The sequence below is a fragment of the Lissotriton vulgaris genome, unplaced genomic scaffold (genome assembly GCF_964263255.1).
Source record: "Lissotriton vulgaris unplaced genomic scaffold, aLisVul1.2 SCAFFOLD_763, whole genome shotgun sequence".
Classification (NCBI taxonomy): Eukaryota; Metazoa; Chordata; class Amphibia; order Caudata; family Salamandridae; genus Lissotriton; species Lissotriton vulgaris.
In genome coordinates this window covers 754,219-775,539 of record NW_028254011.1, presented here as the reverse complement: position 1 = coordinate 775,539, position 21,321 = coordinate 754,219, and the positions used below count along the sequence as shown (strand labels likewise).

Below are 21,321 nucleotides of genomic sequence, written 5' to 3'. Positions count from 1 at the left end.
TTGATTAGGGGGAACGGCTCTCTTTTTAATTGTCAGCTTCTTTCTACGCTTCCTAGGAGGGGAGCCAAGGGAGAATTTACTGGCGGGGGTTTTAGAGCTTTTAGTAGTGTCCCTGGGTGATGACAATGGATGTTGGCCCACGGTAGTGCACTTAGTGTGGTGGTCAGATGTGCTTGGTGTGAACACGGGAGATGGAATGTCTGGATCATAGAGAGGGGCTGGGTCTACAACGGGGGTACATAGATCTATTGACTGAGTGTCAAGTGCCTGAAAATGGATGGAATCCGAAATAATGATGATATCGTTCTGTACAGTCGGTTTAGACTGAAAAATGAGAGGAATGTCATCTATGGGAGGTGAAATATTGACTTGGTCTACTGATGAGATAAACTCCATAGGAGTTGAACTGGCTGTTGATGTTGCGTCCAAGAGTGTTGAAGATTTTGATTTCAGCCTGTCAATGGAAAGACGTCGACTCGCCCTTTTTTCAGCCAAGATGAGCTCCCGGTCTGCGTCAGACTTGATTTTGGCAAAGAATTTGTCCAAAGGGCCTAGCAGAGAGGACCCTTGTGCGACCGGCGCCTGCGTTGCCTCAGAGGAAGACATCACTATAGGCAGTAAGGCGTTTAGAAGGGCAAGTAGGCAAGATGTAACAATGATAACTTACAGGGACAAGTAAATTGCCGGGTACATCTAAGAGAATGGGCCCAGCCCGGCCTCGTTTGGCCCCGGACGGCCACAGACGGCCCCGCCCTTGTCCCGGGCTTCTCCCGGCGCTCCCCGCGCGCTCCCGCGCTGCGGGGATGGTACTTCCTCTTTATAGCTGTGCTGGATTGAGTTCACCGAGGGGGTGGTGCCGGCAGGGAGAGCAGCCCAGCTGGGAACGGGCGCGCGGGGACTCCTGGTCCGTGGAGTCCTCTGCTCTGCGCTCGCAGCCCTGCCGGTCCTGTCGGTTGTAGTGAGGCCCCTTTGGTGTATCCTGTCACCTGTCAGCTGCTCTGAGCCTCGATGCGGGACCCGCGGAGCGGGTCCGGCAAGACGTGGGAGCTGCAGCAAGCAGTTGCGATGGTGCTTACAATGGGGTCAGCGTAGGAAAGTGCAATCCACCTTTGCTCTGTTCCGGCAGTGTTTTTAAGGATTGGATTGTGAAGGCGGGGGCGGTGCCGGCAGGGAGAGCAGCCCAGCTGGGAACGGGCGCGTGGGGACTCCTGGTCCGTGGAGTCCTCCGCTCTGCGCTCGCAGCCCTGCCGGTCCTGTCGGTTGTAGTGCGGCCCCTTTGGTGTATCCTGTCACCTGTCAGCTGCTCTGAGCCTCGATGCGGGACCCGCGGAGCGGGTCCGGCAAGACGTGGGAGCTGCAGCAAGCAGTTGCGATGGTGCTTACAATGGGGTCAGCGTAGGAAAGTGCAATCCACCTTTGCTCTGTTCCGGCAGTGTTTTTAAGGATTGGATTGTGAAGGCGGGGGCGGTGCCGGCAGGGAGAGCAGCCCAGCTGGGAACGGGCGCGCGGGGACTCCTGGTCCGTGGAGTCCTCCGCTCTGCGCTCGCAGCCCTGCCGGTCCTGTCGGTTGTAGTGAGGCCCCTTTGGTGTATCCTGTCACCTGTCAGCTGCTCTGAGCCTCGATGCGGGACCCGCGGAGCGGGTCCGGCAAGACGTGGGAGCTGCAGCAAGCAGTTGCGATGGTGCTTACAATGGGGTCAGCGTAGGAAAGTGCAATCCACCTTTGCTCTGTTCCGGCAGTGTTTTTAAGGATTGGATTGTGAAGGCGGGGGCGGTGCCGGCAGGGAGAGCAGCCCAGCTGGGAACGGGCGCGCGGGGACTCCTGGTCCGTGGAGTCCTGCGCTCGCAGCCCTGCCGGTCCTGTCGGTTGTAGTGAGGCCCCTTTGGTGTATCCTGTCACCTGTCAGCTGCTCTGAGCCTCGATGCGGGACCCGCGGAGCGGGTCCGGCAAGACGTGGGAGCTGCAGCAAGCAGTTGCGATGGTGCTTACAATGGGGTCAGCGTAGGAAAGTGCAATCCACCTTTGCTCTGTTCCGGCAGTGTTTTTAAGGATTGGATTGTGAAGGCGGGGGCGGTGCCGGCAGGGAGAGCAGCCCAGCTGGGAACGGGCGCGCGGGGACTCCTGGTCCGTGGAGTCCTCCGCTCTGCGCTCGCAGCCCTGCCGGTCCTGTCGGTTGTAGTGAGGCCCCTTTGGTGTATCCTGTCACCTGTCAGCTGCTCTGAGCCTCGATGCGGGACCCGCGGAGCGGGTCCGGCAAGACGTGGGAGCTGCAGCAAGCAGTTGCGATGGTGCTTACAATGGGGTCAGCGTAGGAAAGTGCAATCGCTCGCAGGACAGTGTCTCGGTCCCTGAAGTGGAGGAGACGGGCGATCAGGGGGTGCCCCTGGTTGTGGGGGCCGCGATGGCATCCTGTGGGCCCGTTCCACACTGTAGAGGGCGGTGAGGTCTCTCTGGCCCACCAGCTTCCTTAGCCAATCCTCCACAAACTGCGTGGGGTCCCTCCCCTCGCTTCTTTCCGGAATGCCCAGGATGCGGACGTTGTTGCGGCGGGCACGTCCTTCAGCATCGTCCACTCTACCCCATAGTTGCTTTAGTTGCTTCTCTACGTTTTCCAATTTCGTGGAGTGTTCCGTCTGCTGCGGGATTAGGTCATCTAGCGCTATTTTCTGCTCTGCCACCCGATCCGCCAACTTGTTATGGTCAGCCTTCAGTAGGGACAGGCCAGTCGCCATGTTGTCTATGCGCGATTCTAGCGCTTCGCGCGTATTTCATTCAGGATCAGATCTAGCTTGGCGTCTTGCGATCCCTTACCGGTCGGCGGGATGATGTCCATGCTGGAGGAGGCCAGCGGGTCGTCAGAGCCCGTGGGCTGCACGTCCGTCTGAGCGCCCTGGTCCTGAGGCTTGCCCCTGTGTCTGCCCATGGATCTCATTAGCAGGGTGGCGCTGTGGTGGATGCAGCAGACCGCCGCAGTCCCCCTGAGTGTCCGGCAGTGGTTATGGAAGGACCACTATGTACTGGGTAGAGGCGGATGTAGCGAAGACCCCAGGGCTGGCGGGGACAGCGTAGGCTACCTAGGCGAGGTGTCAACGTAGGGTGGGTCGGTGCGCCTCCGGCGTCGCCACAGGCAGGTATGACCCCAGGTCCGTTGAGGCGGTGGGGGGGGAGAGGTGGTGGGGTCCAGGCCACTGCAGAGTGAGCTTGTCGTAGCTGCCGGGAGCGCGGCAAAGGTCGGGGCTGTAGCACTGTAATAAGGCGCCAAAGCGCGTGGCGCACTTCCCCTTTTCAGACCCCTGTACCTGAGGTCCGCGTGTCTTCAATGCGTGCCACTCTGTGCTGCGTGTCCGTTTCAGGTCCTCCGGCTGGTGGCTTGGGGGCATGCGAGGCGAGACTGCCAGGGCCTGAGGGTCTCTACCAAGCCCCGATGTGAGGGCAAGATGGCGCCAGGATATTAGCAAGGTCGGGCCGATCCGCGTTGTGATGCTGGCAGCCTGTGCAGGGCGAAGCCGGTCTCGCGGCGTTGGCAGTGGATTGAGCGTGTCGCCCGCTCTTCAGTCCTTGTCCCTGCGGCGGAATGCCGGAGTCCTGCTAGCTTCGTGGGTGGGCGGGGGGAAGGCCCGGGAGTGCTCCCGCGTCCGAAGGGGCCTCGCAGTAGGGCGGCCGGCCTGTGGCGAAGCGATCAAGTGGGGGCAGCGTAGCCTCAGTCAGGGTGGGGCACCATACCGCACGTTGTAGTTCCGGCTTGCAATACAGGAGATGTCCAAACCCGGGTCCCGACTGGACCGCGAAGGAGGCTGGGGGTAGGCTGGCCAGGCCAATCACTTTAGGCCGGGGCTTCACTTCGACCCGCAGGCCGCAACAGGCTCCGTCGCCGGAACTCGCCAAAGGAGTGGTCCGAGAGGGGCTATACCGCACCGCCTCACGCCGCTCGCCCCCGGAGACAACCTGTGGAGGGATCAGGTGGGTTGCAGGCAGGGGAGTGCAGGATAATCAGCTTGTATTCAGGGCTTAGGACGGAGCTGGAGAACTACACGTCCACCATTGACGGCTCCAGGCCACGCCCCCCGAGACCAAAGCTGCTTGACACAGTGTGAGACCTTTTAGCAGAATGTGCCACCTTGATCCTGGTACTTCTTGGGGAGTGCCGAGTCTCTCTGCCTCTTAGGCTATTCTAGCAGTAAATGCCACCTAGAATGTGTTACCACAAGGGAGAGAAGATAACCCCTGCTATAGAGATGCTACATTCCTGCATGAAGTGCCCTACAGTCTGTGAAACAAATGAAAGCAGAGAGACCCTGCAATACAGAAGACATTGCAATTAGAAATACCCCTTAAATCTGGTGCCCTGAAAACGAGAGCAGCAGCCCCTGATAAAGAAAGGTGATAATCCAGAGGCGGTGTTGTACATATTTGGATGGATAGGTGAATAAGATCAGCTGAAGACCGAATACATTTCCCTAACAAGCGCCCCTTTGGATATGTGACAGCAAGGATGGAAAGACATGGTTGTCACAAAGAAACCTTTCTACTAATCCAAGCATTCCACGATTCTGACATCCATTTGGACACTGGGCTGTAGCAGGTCATTTCTGATATGGATGTGTAACGCGTGTTCCCTCATTTAAAGACTGTGTTTCGACTTAACCTTTCTTAAGAAAATACACTGCCAATCCCAACCTCTGGTTCCGGACCAGATGTCCTATTGCTCTGATCAGCGATCACACTCTGCAACTCTGGGCATTAGCTTGCCTCATCTTCACTAACGGCCCCACCAGACTGCCGGGGATGCCTGGTCTCACCCTGGAGATACCCATTAAGGGACCATCTCTCAGGGGAGCCAGGAAGGGTTTCGCAGCGGTCGAAGCGCCTTGGGACCCTCCGGGTAAGTAGTGCGCTATATAAATGCCTATACATACATACATTTGTCTCATTGAAATGTTAAAGAAAATACTCAATTGCTAAGCCCAGTCTGATACTTAATTTTTACCTTTTTGCAGATTTGACAGCAGCTGACATTTGTGTTTTAGGGTGAAGCCTCTGTATCTTTCTATCTCAAAAATATGAAAATCTAAACTTTAAACCCAGAGAGAGCCCGGGATTCTAAAACCATTTTGATTCCTTGGGTAGACAACTTGTCTTTGTTCAGGTGATCAGGGCCAAGTCTCTGCCAGTCTTGCTGAGATGGCTCAGTAGGATGGGACGGGGTAAACTTAATAGATCCTGCAAATCGCAGATTTGAACCAGCCATCATTCAACCTTCTGATAACGATGCAATAAAAGATGCAAAATAACAACCCTTATTAACGAAGTACCAAGTCAAAATCAAGTTTGTTCTGTGTGCTGTGGCAATTCATATTACGAATGAGAGGGATTGAGATGGCACTGGTCTTCGTATGGTCTTCGTATACCACTTTACTGATATTCTTAATCTTCAAGTAACTCTTGGCTCCTTTTTCTCTCAAATCTTGCACATATGTTTTTTTCCTCTCAGTCATATTTTGTTTACCCATTCCTTTACAGTAATCTTCAAATGTAATCTCCTAAACCCTCTGCCTCCTTCCCATTTCTCCCCCTCACTTTCCTGTGACATTTAGCTACTGTTTTCTTCTTTTATTCCATGTTTTCTTTCCTCTGTGCACCATATTGTGCCTGGATTGAGCATGGTTCGTTATTTATTAGACTATTTGCCTTCATTAGTTGTTTGTTGGTTCTTTGTAAGGGGTATCACAACCCTAATTGTTGTTATGTTATACAGCACCCTGACACCGTTTTGAGTGAGTTGTGGTTTGCAAAAACGAGAAATAAATGAATAGATATTGGCACAAAGACATGGAAGAATCATTGAGAGTAGCTGGAAAGTATTATTCAGAATAGAGCATTCTGGCTGTATAGACAATGAAGATTGCAAAAAGTCACTTTGGGTAACTGGTTTTTGAAAGTTCTACAACTTGGAGGTCTTTTATAGCTTAGCAAGGATGGTAAGTTTGGTTGGCCTTCCATCCAGTATATATATCACTGACCTGCTCTAGAATACAGCTCGCAAACACTTTTATAAAGAAAATTACTTAGAAGAATAACCATTTTTTAATGCAAGGTTTTTTTGTTTTGTTTTGTAGGTATATGCCTGGATCCAGCGCGATTCCAACTTTTCAATTTGAAATATCTGAGTTGAAGGCAAAAGCAGCCCAAATACTGCGTGAGAACTGAGGCTGTTTGGACCTGACCTTGCTAACATGCCATGCAAAATGCTTTTTCAACATGGCTTCCGGCTCATTAACCGAACTTTAGCCAGAACCCCAATAGTGGTTGTCTCGAAGAAAGTAGTACAGGCACAGCAGAGGAGCCTATTTTGCAGTACAAGACGGTTGCGGGACCGGGGCACAACAGGTAAGAAATGGGCCACCACCAACCCATAGAATATCTTTGTCTTGAGTTCTTTGGTCAGACTGGGGCTTCCAGGTCAAAAGATGTGTTGACCTGTTCAAAAAAGAATTAATGATGATGGGAAGGAAGCCGCAACTCTCACCTTTTTTTCTCTCAATTAATTTTGACAGTACCAGATTATATCTGATACAACAACTGTATTTGTTCTTAATAGTGTATTAATGTGTCAATTAAAAATGAGTCCTGCAAAGTCACAAAGGTGTGCATAGAATAATGTCATTTACAATTGCATAAGAATGCAGGGTTCTGGTTTGTGTGGAAGCAAGGAAAAAGTATTGGATGTGTTTCAAAGAAGGTAATAAGACTGAGAGGATCAAACATGAATGGGTTGCAGTTGTGAATGGAGCAGTCAAACCAGCAAAGGGGAATGCAGCTTTGATGTAGGTTTGAGAGTCGACTAATATATGGGTTATTGAATTTCTAATCTTAGTATGACTTGGACTGGGATGTACAAGGGGATTGTTTGATTGGGCTAGGTGGCAGTGTACCTAGCTACTCACTTTGACATAAAGCTCGCATCAAAAATACACGTGTGCGCTAATTTTAAGTTGATCAAATACCCTGCATACTACAGTCTATATATTTGGCACCGTCTGCTATTCAAAGCACTGTTTTGAAAACTGCTGTGCTGTTGTTATAAATTAAGTCCACCCATTCCAAGAATAGTACCATAATGGAGCCTGTAGCTGCATCATTGAAAAGAGAGGGGAACTGGCTCATGGTGGATCTGTCATGAGTATGGTTAGATAAATGGTGAATAAGTCCTGTTTGAAGCAACCTTTAGTGGACATGTGCACTGTACACAAACTTGCATGTTATATTATTGCCACTTCTGAAAAAATGAATCTGCCACCATATTAGGAAATGTTGAGCAAACAATATGCCCCAGCATCATTGTACTTCTGCTGTAATATAAATTCCCGAAGTCAATTAGCTACTGCTTAAAGCTGAAAAATCAACATGTCCCCATATTGATGCGACACTGCTGAAAACTGGGGGACAAATTTATGAGGCCAGTTGCATTACACTTGCACCATGGAATATGGTGCATGCGCAACACAACTAATAATTGAGATTTATGAAGCCATGCTAGGCCACTTGCTGCATTGCATTACTCTGCCCCGGGAAAGCATTCCACGGGTGTTGCCTGGGTGTTCCCATGCAACTCCCATGGATTTTGACACATGTTCAAATTTGCCAGTACTGATAAACCTGGACATGCGCCTCCGTGCTACACCTTCCCAGGGGAGGCATAATGTGGAAAAAGATCTTTATTTCACCTCGCAACTTGCTCTTTCTATGTATGCTCAATTCTGCAGGACTCCTAGAAAGAGGAATATGCCTCTCATGGTTGTTTTTGTGCAGGAAGGTGCCCCTTTTTTCTAAATACAATCCTGCATGCAGCACAGGCACCTTTGCACCATGTACCAACTTCAAAGTGAAATGTGGTATAAATATTGGGGCCAATCAACAAGAGGGGTGCCCATTTTTCGCTTCCTTTTCTGTTTGACCAGTGCCCTTTTTTTGAAGACTTCTTTCCTGAGTGAGTTGGTGCCGATCAACCTATATTTTCATCTTGTACTTTCGAGAACCGTCTGTGACATAACCTCATCGGCATTCATTGATCGATCCGATGTCCATTATGGTAGCTTGGTTCTGATGGCTCTCCCAAATAACAAGGTGGCAGGATTCTCACCAATTGTGGAGTGAGGAATTGATCGATAGGCACGAAGGGCTTGACACATGGCTTAGTTGAAATAGATTCCCTCTATTGATTCTTGCTGAATTACCTTCTTGAGCGTGGCCATGAATCTTTCAACAACACCATTGACTTGGGGCCACAGAGGCGTACTCTTTTGATGTTTGACATTGAGTCGAACGAGAAACTCCTTAAAGTCTTTACTATTGAAAGGTAGGCCGTGGTCAGATTTCAGAGTAGTGGGATGGCCCATGCTGCAAATATGTTCTCAAGTTGATCAATGACTTTATCATGGGTCTTCGTTGACAGGTCTTCCACCAAAGGAAAACGTAAAGATTCATCAATGACTAACATGAGATGAGGTCGATTTCCTAGAGGCCCACAAAAATCACCTGCAACTCTCTCCTTGGCATGCGTAGTCAGATCAGCCATTATCAATGGATGCTGCGTCTCCTTGGGGAATAAACAATTACAAAGGTGGCACTTTTTTTGCTCTTTCAGAACTCGTTCATCTAGGCAGTGGAAGCACACTCAATCTCTTAGGGCTCTTTTGGTGGCTACAATCATTGCCGCAATGTCCTTCATGGGGCAGTTCAATGATTTCCTGTCTCAGGCTCACAGGTATGAATGTTCTCGAGCCTCTCAGTATGATACGTTCTCGGGTGATGGATAGCTCATCTTGTACATTTTTTGAAATTCAAAATCATCAGCAAAAGTTTGAACACTTTTCTTCCATGGGTGCATTGTAATTATGTCTTTGAAGATGAGCAAATCTTTATTTACGTTTGTCACAGCAACAATTTGTTCAATGGTTAGAGCTGCTGGCATGTTTGACCTCACAATGAAGTTGAGATACTCTTCAGACGCTTTTGACTTTTAACTTTGCTGATGTAGTAGCACTTCTGAAAAGTAGTCGACTGCTTTTCGATCTTCCCCTGGCTTGTATACAATCAAATAGTCCTACTCTTAAAGTCGCAATCCCTTCCTCTCGAAATGAGGGGACATCTTGGCTTTTGGATTGCCGAGGATATTGAGTAGCGCCTGGTAGTCTGTGATGATAGTGAAACATTTCCCATATAAAAACACATGGAAAAGGTTTGCAGGCCATTCTACAACCAGACCCTCCTTCTCCGGCTGAGAGTAGGCACATTCTGTTTCAGACAGACTTCTACTGGCATAGGCTGGAATTTATCTCTGGACATTCGGATGGCCATTATTTGAGCAAGGATTGCCCCCAGCCCCAACGAGCTCACATTTACTGCGATCTCGGTATGTAGCTTGGGGTCAAAGTAGTCCATTTTAGTTGCATTCTCAACAGCATGTTTTATGTCTTTGAAATGTTGGTCGCTTTCCTGAGACCACTGGAATGGAACATTTTGCTTTAAGTATCTCAATGGGGTACTCACTGTGTCAAAGTTACAATTTCATCTTGAGTCATAACTGTCTATGCCAAGAAGAATTGAAACAGGTTTGCATCCTGTGGGGGGGGGAGAGGGGGCTAGCAGATGACAATGCATGCACTTAGTCCGGGTAAGGAGTCATTCAGCCATCAGATAATATGTGCCCAAAGAATTTGAGTTTAGTTTTGTGAAACTCATCCTTTGCTGCATTCAGAGTGAGACCTGCATCAGCAAGTAATTTTAACACTTTTGTAAGGGCCTTGTCATGCTCTTTTTGTGTTGTCCCAAATACCAGTATGTCATCACAGTAATTGAGAGCATGTGTGACAGGTTGTATTAGTTGGCGGAGGACATGCTGGAATATATCAGCAGCCGAAGGTACTGTAAAACTCAACCTTCTGTATCTGAACAAACCAAGATAAGTCGAAAAAGTAGTAATAATAACTACAGTTATCTTCCAACTTGAGTTGATGGTATCCTTTGTTCAGGTCAAGACGGCAGAAGACTTTGCCCCTGTTTAGCTGCATGTTCATGTCCATGATGTGAGGAACAGGATGTCTTTCTCTCTTGATTGCTTTGTTGGCCTGGCACACATCAACGCAAAATTAGCATTACACCACCATCCTTTTTTGGCACCACAGCTATAGGCGAAACCTACGACATAGGACGGGTAAAGCATTCAATGATACAATGCTTCTTGTTCTTTCTCAACAGCTTCTTGTAAGTGGAAAGCGATTCTGCGGTGCTGTTGTGCTACAGGGCAAATGTCCCCATTAATATGAAGTTGCATTTACAATGTCTTAAGCCTTCCCAGGCCATGAACAATGACGGGAACAGGTTCAGACTGAGCACGGATGTTGCTGTTGAGAGATATCAGTCCCATGTCAGCAGCAATGGCAAAGCTAAGTATTCATGCACTTCATGAAGTTCCCTAAAGTGCATTCATCGGGGCTTGCACTGACCTTGTTTTATGTCTCATGGTTACTATAAAGGACCCTTGACTCTGTAACGGTATGGACACAGCATGTGTGTAAACCTTTGAGTTTTGACGCGTTGGGGCATGGCAAAGAAGATAAGCTTTGACATTTATATTCTGGCATGATATTAATCGACACACCACTGTCTATAATGGAGGTCATGGGCAACCTATTTAACCTTAAATGTAATTTTAGGACCATGTCCAAATTAAACATTTTGGTCCGTTTGGTGCTTCTCATTTGACTCTTGATCTTGTTTGCAACTAACTAATCCTACATGTGCACGTCATTCTTTAGTAGATATCATCAACACACATCCATCTTCTTCATTGGCGCTGGATAGTGTTGTTGAAAAACCTTTCTGTGATGAATTTGACAATGATCAATTTTGTTTCGTTTCTACTTGTCGTAACTGATGTTGCCATTTGGGCTTGTGGGCATGGCGAGAATGCTTCTGGAACCTTCTGGTGCCCGTTTTCTCTTCTAGCTGTGACGCATTTAGTTTCTCTTTAGTTTTGTGGACCATTACGAAAAGGTTTTCTTCTCTGCAGTCCTTGCATGTCTGTCCCATAGTTAGACATTTACCTTCATGGGGAAATTAAAACCCTCATCGAAAGCATATCTTTTCTTTCTTTAAAGACATCAACTTATGTGCATCTATTCTGTGTTTATGCTTAATTTTCATGATCAGCGCTGATTCATTTCATGCTGTTCCTGCTTCCATATCAGCATCTTGTCAATCTGCTCTTTCTTCTGCCCTTGCAGCCATTACTCTAAATTGACTGTCTGTCAACTTGGTCTTCCGAACGTGTTTTAGAGACAATTGACAGTAACTCTGAGGCGCATGGTCTTTTTCATCATTGAAATCACAGAACTTGCAGTGTTCGATAAGTGCATCAAGTCTCCTAACAAACTCCTCCATAGTTTCATCAGCCTGTTGTCGTGCTTGTTTGAAGATGTGCTTTACGTAATCATCAATCGGTGTCGGATCAAACTTGGCTTCCAATGCTTTTTTATCTTTTGGTATGAGATTGCATACTTTTGTGAGTCTTTCTTTAGTGTTTCTTTCACTTCATCACTTGTAAGTTATTTTTTTTATATTTAATAATTTTCAGATTTTCTGTTTCTTTTCCTTGCATCCCATCTAGTACCCATAGTCTGTTTTTTTCACGGTGTCAAGCGGAGGTGGTGGCTTCAGGAATGTAGCTGCATTCTACCTTGCGCTTCCTTTCTCTGCCAATTAGAGCAGAGGGCATTCTTCGCACACAGCAGGACTAGCAACCTCTTCACACAACAGCCCTTTGTTTGAGCCTGGTCATCTCACCCCACTTTGAGGTTGTATGGTGCTTTAATTGCTTGTGCCGCTAAGTAAATTTCTGCTCTTGTACCTGGTTGTCTCTGCCATTAGCGTATGCTTAGTATAGATGATGGCTCTGTGTTATGGCTTGGTGCAGTATCTCTTCCTTCAGCCTTACCAACAGGCAGGCTTTTTTAATGTACCCCTCGTCAGGGCCTTCAACTTCTTTGATGACTGTGTAGTGGCTGGGGCCGAGCTGCGAGTCCTTATATGCCAACTTCAGGTTACTGTACATCGATTTGGGGTACCCGTGGCATGCACCTGCAGTTTCCTGTACCTTTGCACACACTCGGGGAGAGCAGTCTTGATTCTTCGGGGCACTGAACCCCTACTCGTTGCCAGATGTAGCGTCCTCCCCAGCCCAGGAGCATGCAAATGAAATACACCGCACATGGAGCTCTGCAGTACACATCTTTATTCTTGAACATACAATCACACGCTGCATGCTTTGCGCCATAACTTTTATAACCACACCTTAACACCTCCCAACAGATTACGTAATTCCTATTTAGAGTCCACCCAGAATCTCATAATCTTAAATCACTACAGATTGCACCAGGTTACATAGGGAATCAAGGTGCCATAGCTGAAAGTAAGTGGGAATGTGCTCCAGAACATGATCCACTATTGGAGGAAGTTGTACATTTTGTCAAGATAGGTTGGCATAAATAAAATAATCTTCAGGGTAGTGCACAGCTTTTGTTAAGGTGTCTGATGAGCTGACATTGGAGGATAGATTGTTGATGCTGTCTGACCAGCAGGTTTCTCGTGTCAAATTTATGTCAGCCATTGTCCATTATGGCCATTTGTGTTGCATTGTGACCAAGCACTAGATATGTGCTACTTTTTGATATCCAGGAATGAACAGAGATCTTGAAGATGTGTTTAAAAGTTGTGTGATCTGGCTGGACATGATTACAAAAAATGTATGTTTTGTCCCCCCTACACTTGAGTTACCCTCTGGTCCTTGGGTTAAGTTAGCAATACATTTGATAGGGCCTCTAAACTTGTTATTGTCATAACATCGATATATAGTAGTTTTATTTGACTGCTATTGTAAGTGGCTGAATGTCAAATTTATATCAGATCTTAACACCTTGAATGTGATTGAATTTCTTAGGAATGTATTTGCTAGGGAAGGCTTCTCAGAATACTTGGTGTCCGACAGTAGCATTCAATTTGTGAATAAATAAATGAAGTGTTTTCTTGGTTCTGTAAGTGTCAAGCATTTAAGGCGTTCACTTGATCATCCCCAAACCAATGGTTTAGTTGAACCGTTGAATCGTGAGGTGGGCGAGTTATGCAATGGCCACTTGTTAACAAAGGTGATGTGTTGAGAGAAGTTAAAACCATGTTATGGTTCTATTGGACTACACCACACAATACAACAGGTGTGTCCCCTTTCCAACTTTCTGGGAAAGAAAACCAGGGTTTGAATTGTGCCCAGTTTGGATGAGGTAGTTAATGGATCATGGTGGTGGTGTATCAAAACTGTATTATTTGGTGAGGAGAAATGTTGATACGGCTCCGGCCAATCAAATGAAACTTTGACAAGAGGAAGAGTAGCAAAGTAAAAAATGTAACATTGGTGATTTTGTGCATGTCAGTAGGACTGGTTGCATCGTTAAGGAGTTTTCTAAATTTGGGCATCCGGTTGTGATTGACAGAGTTTGTAGAAATACTGTCAAAACTAATTGTTACTGGTGGAACATGGAGAGTTAGGTTAAGGTGGAAGAATCTTATAGCAAGCAGATGGATGAGGGTGTGCATTTGGGTGCCACAGCGGAGTTCACTGTAACTTTTTTTGGGCGGGGTGAGAAATGGTACATGTATTGGCTTGTGGCAGTCTGAGCGTGTGCTGGTAGAATGTGAGTGAGATGCAGGTCCTCCCTTCCATCTGGAAGTTGAGTGGCTGAGAGAATGTTTGGATTTAAAAGTTAGCCATTGGAACTCACCTGGACGAGGGCTGACTTGGTGGTTTGCGTACATTTCTGTTCAAATAATTAACTGTTGAGGTCTTCAAGAAGTTGGCTGTCATTTTCTTTGTGGATCAAATCACATTTCTGATAATGTAGCATAGCTGTCTCAAACAGAGTTTTATCATGAAAATGTAAGTACTCATAACTTTTGACGACAGAGATTGGTTATTTAAGTAACGCCTCAAGGTCTATTTAAGGCTGTACAGAGAGACTTATTTTTAGATGTGATTTGTGCTTTAATATAGCAATGCAGTTATTACGGTGTTCTCAAGCTGAAGGGAATTGGTCTGAATGGACGAGAGGAGTCTGAAGGTATATGGCATCACAAGTATGATTATTGAAAAGCTACTTTAAGATATTAACAGAATAGTGAAAGAAGAACTATAACATGATGAGAAAGAATGATGATAAATGAAGGAGAGTGGTAAATGTTAAATTAAAAAGTGAGCTAAGAATGAATATCTTATATCTCTATATGTGATGTGAATCATGCACAATTTATCTTTTCTTAAAGGAGGCTTGCAATACCACTGAACCATATTCAATATGACACTGGCTGATTGTTTGTTCACTGTTCAGTATTTTTAATTTTCACAGATTTAAACAGCTTTGTCAGCCGCACACACACTTGCGGTGAGCTGCGTTCAGCACATGTGGGCCAGGAAGTGACTCTCTGTGGATGGCTTCAGTATGAGAGGTTAGTAATCTCTGCTACCAAAGAGTTTCGGATGCAAGTCCAACAGAATCCTTTCCTGCTACAGCCTGGCTTCCAACATTACAGTTATTTTAAAAAATCATTCTCCATACGTCAGTCAGATTTTGAGACTGTAGCATATTTTGTCCTCGGGTAAGGTTGATATATATATGATTGTGGTATCATGGTTTGTCTATCTGCGGTGCATTTCTCTCCTCTGAGCAGGTAGTCTGATGTATGACTTCCAATGCCTTTTGTGCTTTTCAGACTGTTGCTTTGGTTTCGAAATGCAGTGTCATGCCTTTTTGGATTTTGTCAGCTTTCTGCTTCCTCTGGTTTGCACTGGCTGTGGCTAGAGTGTTGTATGGAAACCTAATATTAAAGGTCTTTCAGCATTTAACCATGTGTTCAGAGTGTTGAAACTTGTATTGTGCTACACCGCGGTCTGAATAGGCATGTCTTGGTTGGACGAGTGGCACTATAAGTTTAGAAGAGGTGCACATTCAGTTTTATTTTGCAAGAGAATGTTTTGCCACAGCTCTGGACATCAGCAATAAGTGTGTTTCCTAAACTCAGAAGCTTTCGCTGTCTTTTGATGTACTGTGTTTCCTGCGGTGTGAAGTAGAACATATTGATCATAGTGTTATCAGTACCTGTAGATCTATTTCTTTAGTGGCTCTCTGAATTCAGTGTATCTTTTAATTTTTCTAAATTCTCAGGTTATGTGGACACCAATTGTCTAAAGGATCTCTGCGATTAATGTACAGTACAGAGTCTACACCCATTTTTCATTGTCCATGTTGGTGTCTGGTATACATTTGTTGTTGAGAATGCAAATTTTGCATTTTTTTATCTCCTTCAACTTATTTTGCTGGTTCATGTGACTTTTATTTTTTGTTTGCCTTTTCTTCCCAGACAGGGTCTATTTGTGGTGCTGCGCGATTTTCATGGACTTACACAGATACTCATACCGCAGGACGAGGTAAGGGATCATCATCTGGTTATTTTTTGTTTGCCTTTTCTTCCCAGACAGGGTCTATTTGTGGTGCTGCGCGATTTTCATGGACTCACACAGATACTCATACCGCAGGACGAGGTAAGGGATCATGGTTTATAGTGGCACCTGGAGACGTGTCCTACTGGGTACATTCTCCCTTGATTAAAATCTGAATAAAGATTTAAGTGAAAATATGTTATACACAAAATAAGCTGATTCACTTTTACTGTCACACGCTTAAAAAGAACAAAGACTTGGCAGCAGGGCATTCAAAAGTAATGTACAGACATGATCCAATGCTGTGAGAAGCTTCAATTTTCTACCTGAAGTCCTCCTCCTATTGAGACTGCAGCATGGCCTGCAACCCTCAAAAAATGTATGCAATAAAGAAGGTGGCATATGCAGTAGAAAACACCACTCTTCATGCCGCTTTGCATGCTTTAACATACTGCAGTGTGGGGCTGCCCATGTTCTTCAGACTCCTATGGGTGGTAGGCTGCTAAAGGACCCAGTGGCAAGGTCCAGTGGTATATCCTGTTCAGCCCTGCTGGTTAAGTTCTATTCCCTGCGTTTGTTATTTTGATCATTAGTATGTTGATTTATGTTTCTCCAAGATCCCCTCAGAGTGGAGATGGGGGTGGGGAGTGGGAGTCTATGAGAGAGGAACAAAGGAGACAAGATAATGGCGATGATTTAGAGTTGGGCAGACAATGGAGAATATTTAGAAAGTTCCTAATTCGAAGGTGAAATGCACACTCAAATTTTTCCTCTGTGCTATCCTTGCGGTGGAGAAAGTTTCAACTGTGTTTCTCCTGAAGATTATTTACCAGTTACTAGTCACTTACATACTTTCAATCATTCCATTTTAATCTAGATGTAGCATTTCCACCAACTGTCAGAGCATTTTCCATTCACTGCCAGCTGTAAATTTGGTCTTATGTGTTTTCTGTCATACATGTAAGAGTCTTCTACCTACTGATTCTAATGCTTTCTAAAGAGTCCAGCAAACTCCGTTCTCTTCGTGCTGAATTTGGGATCATCCGCTCCATCACATACCCCTCGAAAGGCTTGTTGGAATATTTTCTTTTTCTGAAGTAGGTAAAGCAAAGGATTTGCTATGATCCCCTTATACCATGGTGTGTGGTTAAATTCAAGGTCATGGTGTTCTTCATTCTGTGTGTTCCCAAGGCTGAGCTTTCTTTTCTTTCATTTGCAGTCCAGTTCTTACTTGAAGAAGCTCCTGATGGCGGCGCCATTGGAGTCTGTGGTGCAAGTGAGAGGGACAGTCATTGCAAGGCCTCAGGAACAGGCAAACCCGGTGAGATCTGAGCACCATTCATACTTTGAATGACGAGAAGGCCTGTAGCTGGGACTGGAAAGAAATTGCATCTACCTCCAACATATACATGCAGGCAGTACACACCCCTCTCTTGATTTGTGGCCTTCATACTTTCTGTTAAATTCTCTAACTTTCCATTATGTTCGCAGTTTTATCCCTCTCTCACACACCATCTTCACTTTTACCCGTTTCCTGATTCATCTTTCAGTTGTCTGTTTCTTGTCCATTATCCTACTATGTTTCCCACAACGTATCTTAACTCACAAGACAAGCAACCCTCTGTAAATGGCTCTCATCTCTCCTAAACTTTTTTTCAGAAAATGTCCACGGGTGATATAGAGGTTCAGCTTACACATGCCGAGATTCTCAACTCCTGCAAGAAGTTGCCATTTGAAATCAAGGACTTTACAAAGGTGGGCGATGTCCTGTGGCGATGAAGGTCTCTGGGGGAGTGCAAGTCCATTTAGGGTGCAGATCCTGTTGGAGGGGGCAGGTCCCATGGGAACCCCCGTCTCTAATGTCCTTTGGTTGGAAACATCAGTGCTGGGAATCTGTTGCAACTACAATCGGGATATGATTTGCGACTCTGGGCCAGACAGTAAGGTAGTTAAGCTGGTTAATATACCTTCTATTATGATGTGCTTATTTTTTTCGGCAATGTCATGCCTTAAATAGCTATTTCTCTTCTCTACTTTTTTCATCACAGGCAGCTTATGCTATAATGACTATAATGATCAGGTTTCAAGCAATGTTGGCTGTGGCCGAAACAGTGTGCAGTAAAATGCCTACATTTACTCTGTATGTCCTCCTTAAGGAACATCCGTGGGGTGCACAGTTCTTGTCTGTGTGCGACTGTAGGAAGTTTGGTCCCATACTGCAGGGGACTCTGGCCTTGATTTAAAAGATGATGAGTCAAGAGGGAAGAATGGAGGCTCAAGAATTGTCCATGGTACAGGCCACCTTTTCAGCAAGAGGGGAAGCGAAGTACCCCGTTCAACGGCCCTTCTCCTTAGACTTTGCTCTCATGAACCAAACCCAACAAGTGTTTCTGAATTTTGAGTGATCGATAACACTGGGTCAAACTGCCGCTTTCCACCGGCATACTGAAGTCTAGTTCCTGAAGTCATTGAATCCATAAAGTCAAAGGCCTTTAGATTACCAAACCTTGTGCTGATCCAGAATCACCATCTAGTTGAATTTCCCTCCCAGTCGTCATGCCCAAATTCATGTTCATTTGACCTGGACACCAATTTCATTGTGAATTGCTGCTTACCTCTCACTTACCAACTGCGTGAAACTATTGGATAAAATATCTGTTTAGTAGTTTCTTATCTAGGTGGGCTAATATCAATACAACAGTGACAACCTGCATTTTACATCAGTCACACAAAAGGTGATAGGAAGAATGTTTACCGAAAGTCTAACTACTGGCACTCTCTCAAAGTAGCATTCCAAGCCCTCGTTTTTCTCTCACTGTGCCACTTTAGACAAAAGCCCACATCATGCAAATCAGTACTTTGTGTAACTGAAGCTGCATTTTACACATTTGGCACAAGCGTAACCATTCCTGATGTAAGTTTAGGAAAAAAATATACTTTTATACTGTTGTAGAGTGTGGCTGAGCTGCTGAATTCTGTTGACCTCCTAAAGTCCGTTGCACATTACTTGACCACAGTGTCCATACAGCAATTGGATTGTTAGAAGATTTTGAGACTTCAAACAGGTTTCTTACCGCAGTGTCATTCACATACCTTTTGATAGAATGAATCTGTTTCATCCTCACATGGATGAGTTACTCCAGCAGTACAAAACGGGCACAGTCATGGTTAAATGGCTTTGTTCCATTCAAGTGGTACGGACCAGACTCCAGTCCTCCTTGGCGTCCTCCAAGGCTTTTCAGACGTCCAAAGGAAGGACCATTTTCTTCCCAACCCTCTAATCGGAGCTTTCTCTTACTCTACCTCAACCTCCTAAGCCAATAGATGACTCTTCAGGGGAAACTATGCAAGTGCCCTAGTCATCAACAAAGACTAAGAAGTGTTCATCACTTACTTGATGTTGTTCTAGCATGAATGACACATGTTTGGTGAAGTCTACCTATATTTTGGAATCCATTTACAGTGCAAAGTACACAAATGGGTAATAATAATAGGCCTGACCTTTCAGCTTGCAAAACAAACTGTCAAAAGTCCCGTGGCCAGGGCATTTGATTTGTAACAGATGTGCTATTCAGACGCAGGTTTAGCATCCCATTCCAAGTCACCGTGGACACTATGTTGCTGTTCTGAGCTTACCTTCCACAAACTATTGGAATCTGGGACTTTATCACACCTGGTACACTTGATGTAAGCCAAGCCTTCATCTCCCAGAATCTTTAGGTTGTTCAAAAAAAGCCCAACATAGTAACCTTTTTATCATGATGCCTGGCTTAGCATATCTCATTTGCTTTTGGATTGATTATTTGCTTTACGCGGCCGGCCCATTAAAGGGTTGTAGACGACATGCTGTGTTCATGAAAAGTATTCTTCTACTGTTTTCTCACTAATAAAAAAATATTTACATCGGAAAAAAGCCCAACATAAAAAATCTGGTGCCTCCATAAAAAAAGAATCCCTGTGCAAAATGTTTGTAAGTAAGCTCCAGCAGCACTGGAGGTTGTGCTCTAATTTTGGGATAGTAGGCGCAGGGTTTAAATATTGTTGACCCTTTCCTGCTCATTGTGTGTCTCGTTCTGTGTTCCTCAGAAAACAGAGTCACTAAGGATGAAGTACCGCTATCTGGACCTGCGCAGCCAGCAGCTGCAGTACAATCTTCGTTTGAGGTCTCGGATGGTGATGAGGATGCGAGAGTACCTCTGCAATCTGCATGGTGAGACAAACCTGTGTGCCTTTAGTTTTGCCTGTATGACAGTTTGTTATTCTCTCCAGTCCCACCTTTTCTTTGGGCAGTTAAGGACCTATTCAAATTATCTCTGTGTCCCTCTTCCCTGTATGTCTGCACTTATGAGGTGGAAGCTACCTTCCTGGAGGATGTTCCATGCAGTGTATACCTTTATGTTTTTTCATTTTGCCCCACACCCATATGTGGTGTGTATCACTTACCTTTGCTTACCATTAAATCTATTTTTTTCCTGTCTTCTCACATTGAGTTCTATATTCTATGTCACACTAGCTGCAGGACCCTGTTGGTTCGGGGGGGTCATTTTGAGCAAGGGTTCTAGTGGATTCTTGCTGGCTTTTCTCTGCTCAAGCCAGAGCCAGCTATAGGCCTCTGGAAATCTCAGAGTGAAGCTGTAGGGGCTCTTCAGCAACAAGTCTTTCCTCATTAATGATAGCGTCCATGGGCAGGTAGGCCCAAAGTGTGAGACACCAGAAATGCTTGTGACATTTCTGTAGAAAAGACAGTGAGCCCAGGTGTAGATGGTGAGTACTTTATTGGGATACTCAAGTTCATGTCCAACCAGCAGTAACTGCTGGCTCACAGAATGTTACCCAATAAGGTCTATAGAGCGTTCCTTATCCCAAGAGCATTCTACCATGGGCACACTTATTTTATTTATTTATTTATTTTCGGTTCTTGTATAGCGCAGGAATTCGATCTCCGAGGAGATATCTTCGCGCTTTGTTTTTCCGAAAGCAGGGCAAGAACAGGATATCTGTATGGCATTGCTAGAGTTACTGAGTAGAGAATAGATACGTCTTCAGACATTTCCTAAATACGGAGAGGTTGGAATTTAGTCTAAGAGTGAGGGGTAGTGAATTCCAGAGAGTGGGGCCCTTGTATGAAAGGGCTCGGCCTCCCTGTCTTTCTCTTTTGATCCTGGGGATCTGGAGCAAAGCTTGGTTTTCTGATCGTAGGGTTCTTCCAGGTTGGTAAGGTTTGAAGATTTCAGTCAAATATCTAGGGCCAGTTCCAATCCAAACAAGCATTTGTGGATGGTACAACATATCTTGAATTGTACTCTCTGGCGAATGGGAAGCCAGTGTAGCTTGTTTAGTAAGGGACGAGAGGAAGTTCTGGCAGGGGCACTGAGAATCAGCCTAGCAGCTGTATTTTGGGCTACCTGTAGCCTCCCCAGCTGTTCCTCATTAGCAGATATAAGTAATCCATAGCAGTAATCCAATCTGCTAATTACTAGGGTCTGCACTAATGTTTTCCGGTGATGATCTGCTAAATAGGGGAAAACCCTTCTAAGTAGGCCAATCACTCTCATACAAGTTCCTGTGACCTGTATGGCGTGGTCTTTAAGCACCAAAGATTGGTCAAGCTTGACACCCAGATTTTTTACGCTTTCCTTTGGGCATGGAGCTGTACCTAGTTCCGGGGGCCACCACTCAGGTGACCAAAGGAGTGGGGCATTTCCAAAGAGCATGACCTCCGTCTTACCCACATTGCATTGTTGGCAATTGGAGGTCATCCATCCGGCTATCGCTC

General features: G+C 45.7%; 1 protein-coding gene across 3 annotated transcripts in view; it reads left to right on the top strand.

Moving 5' to 3' along the window:
* DARS2 (aspartyl-tRNA synthetase 2, mitochondrial) overlaps positions 1 to 21,321 on the top strand; it is a 256,389-nt gene that overhangs the window by 61,766 nt on the left and 173,302 nt on the right. For 2 of the 3 annotated variants that reach the window (XM_086951537.1, XM_086951536.1), the window contains 6 exons: positions 6,118 to 6,388; positions 14,455 to 14,554; positions 15,467 to 15,533; positions 16,765 to 16,866; positions 17,205 to 17,300; positions 19,632 to 19,755. In XM_086951537.1, coding sequence (XP_086807663.1) covers positions 6,235 to 6,388; positions 14,455 to 14,554; positions 15,467 to 15,533; positions 16,765 to 16,866; positions 17,205 to 17,300; positions 19,632 to 19,755 — 643 coding nt within the window. In that variant the 5' untranslated portion in view covers positions 6,118 to 6,234. Of the gene's footprint in view, positions 1 to 6,070; positions 6,389 to 14,454; positions 14,555 to 15,466; positions 15,534 to 16,764; positions 16,867 to 17,204; positions 17,301 to 19,631; positions 19,756 to 21,321 lie in introns of all 3 variants that reach the window. The other variant, XM_086951538.1, reaches the window with a different exon arrangement.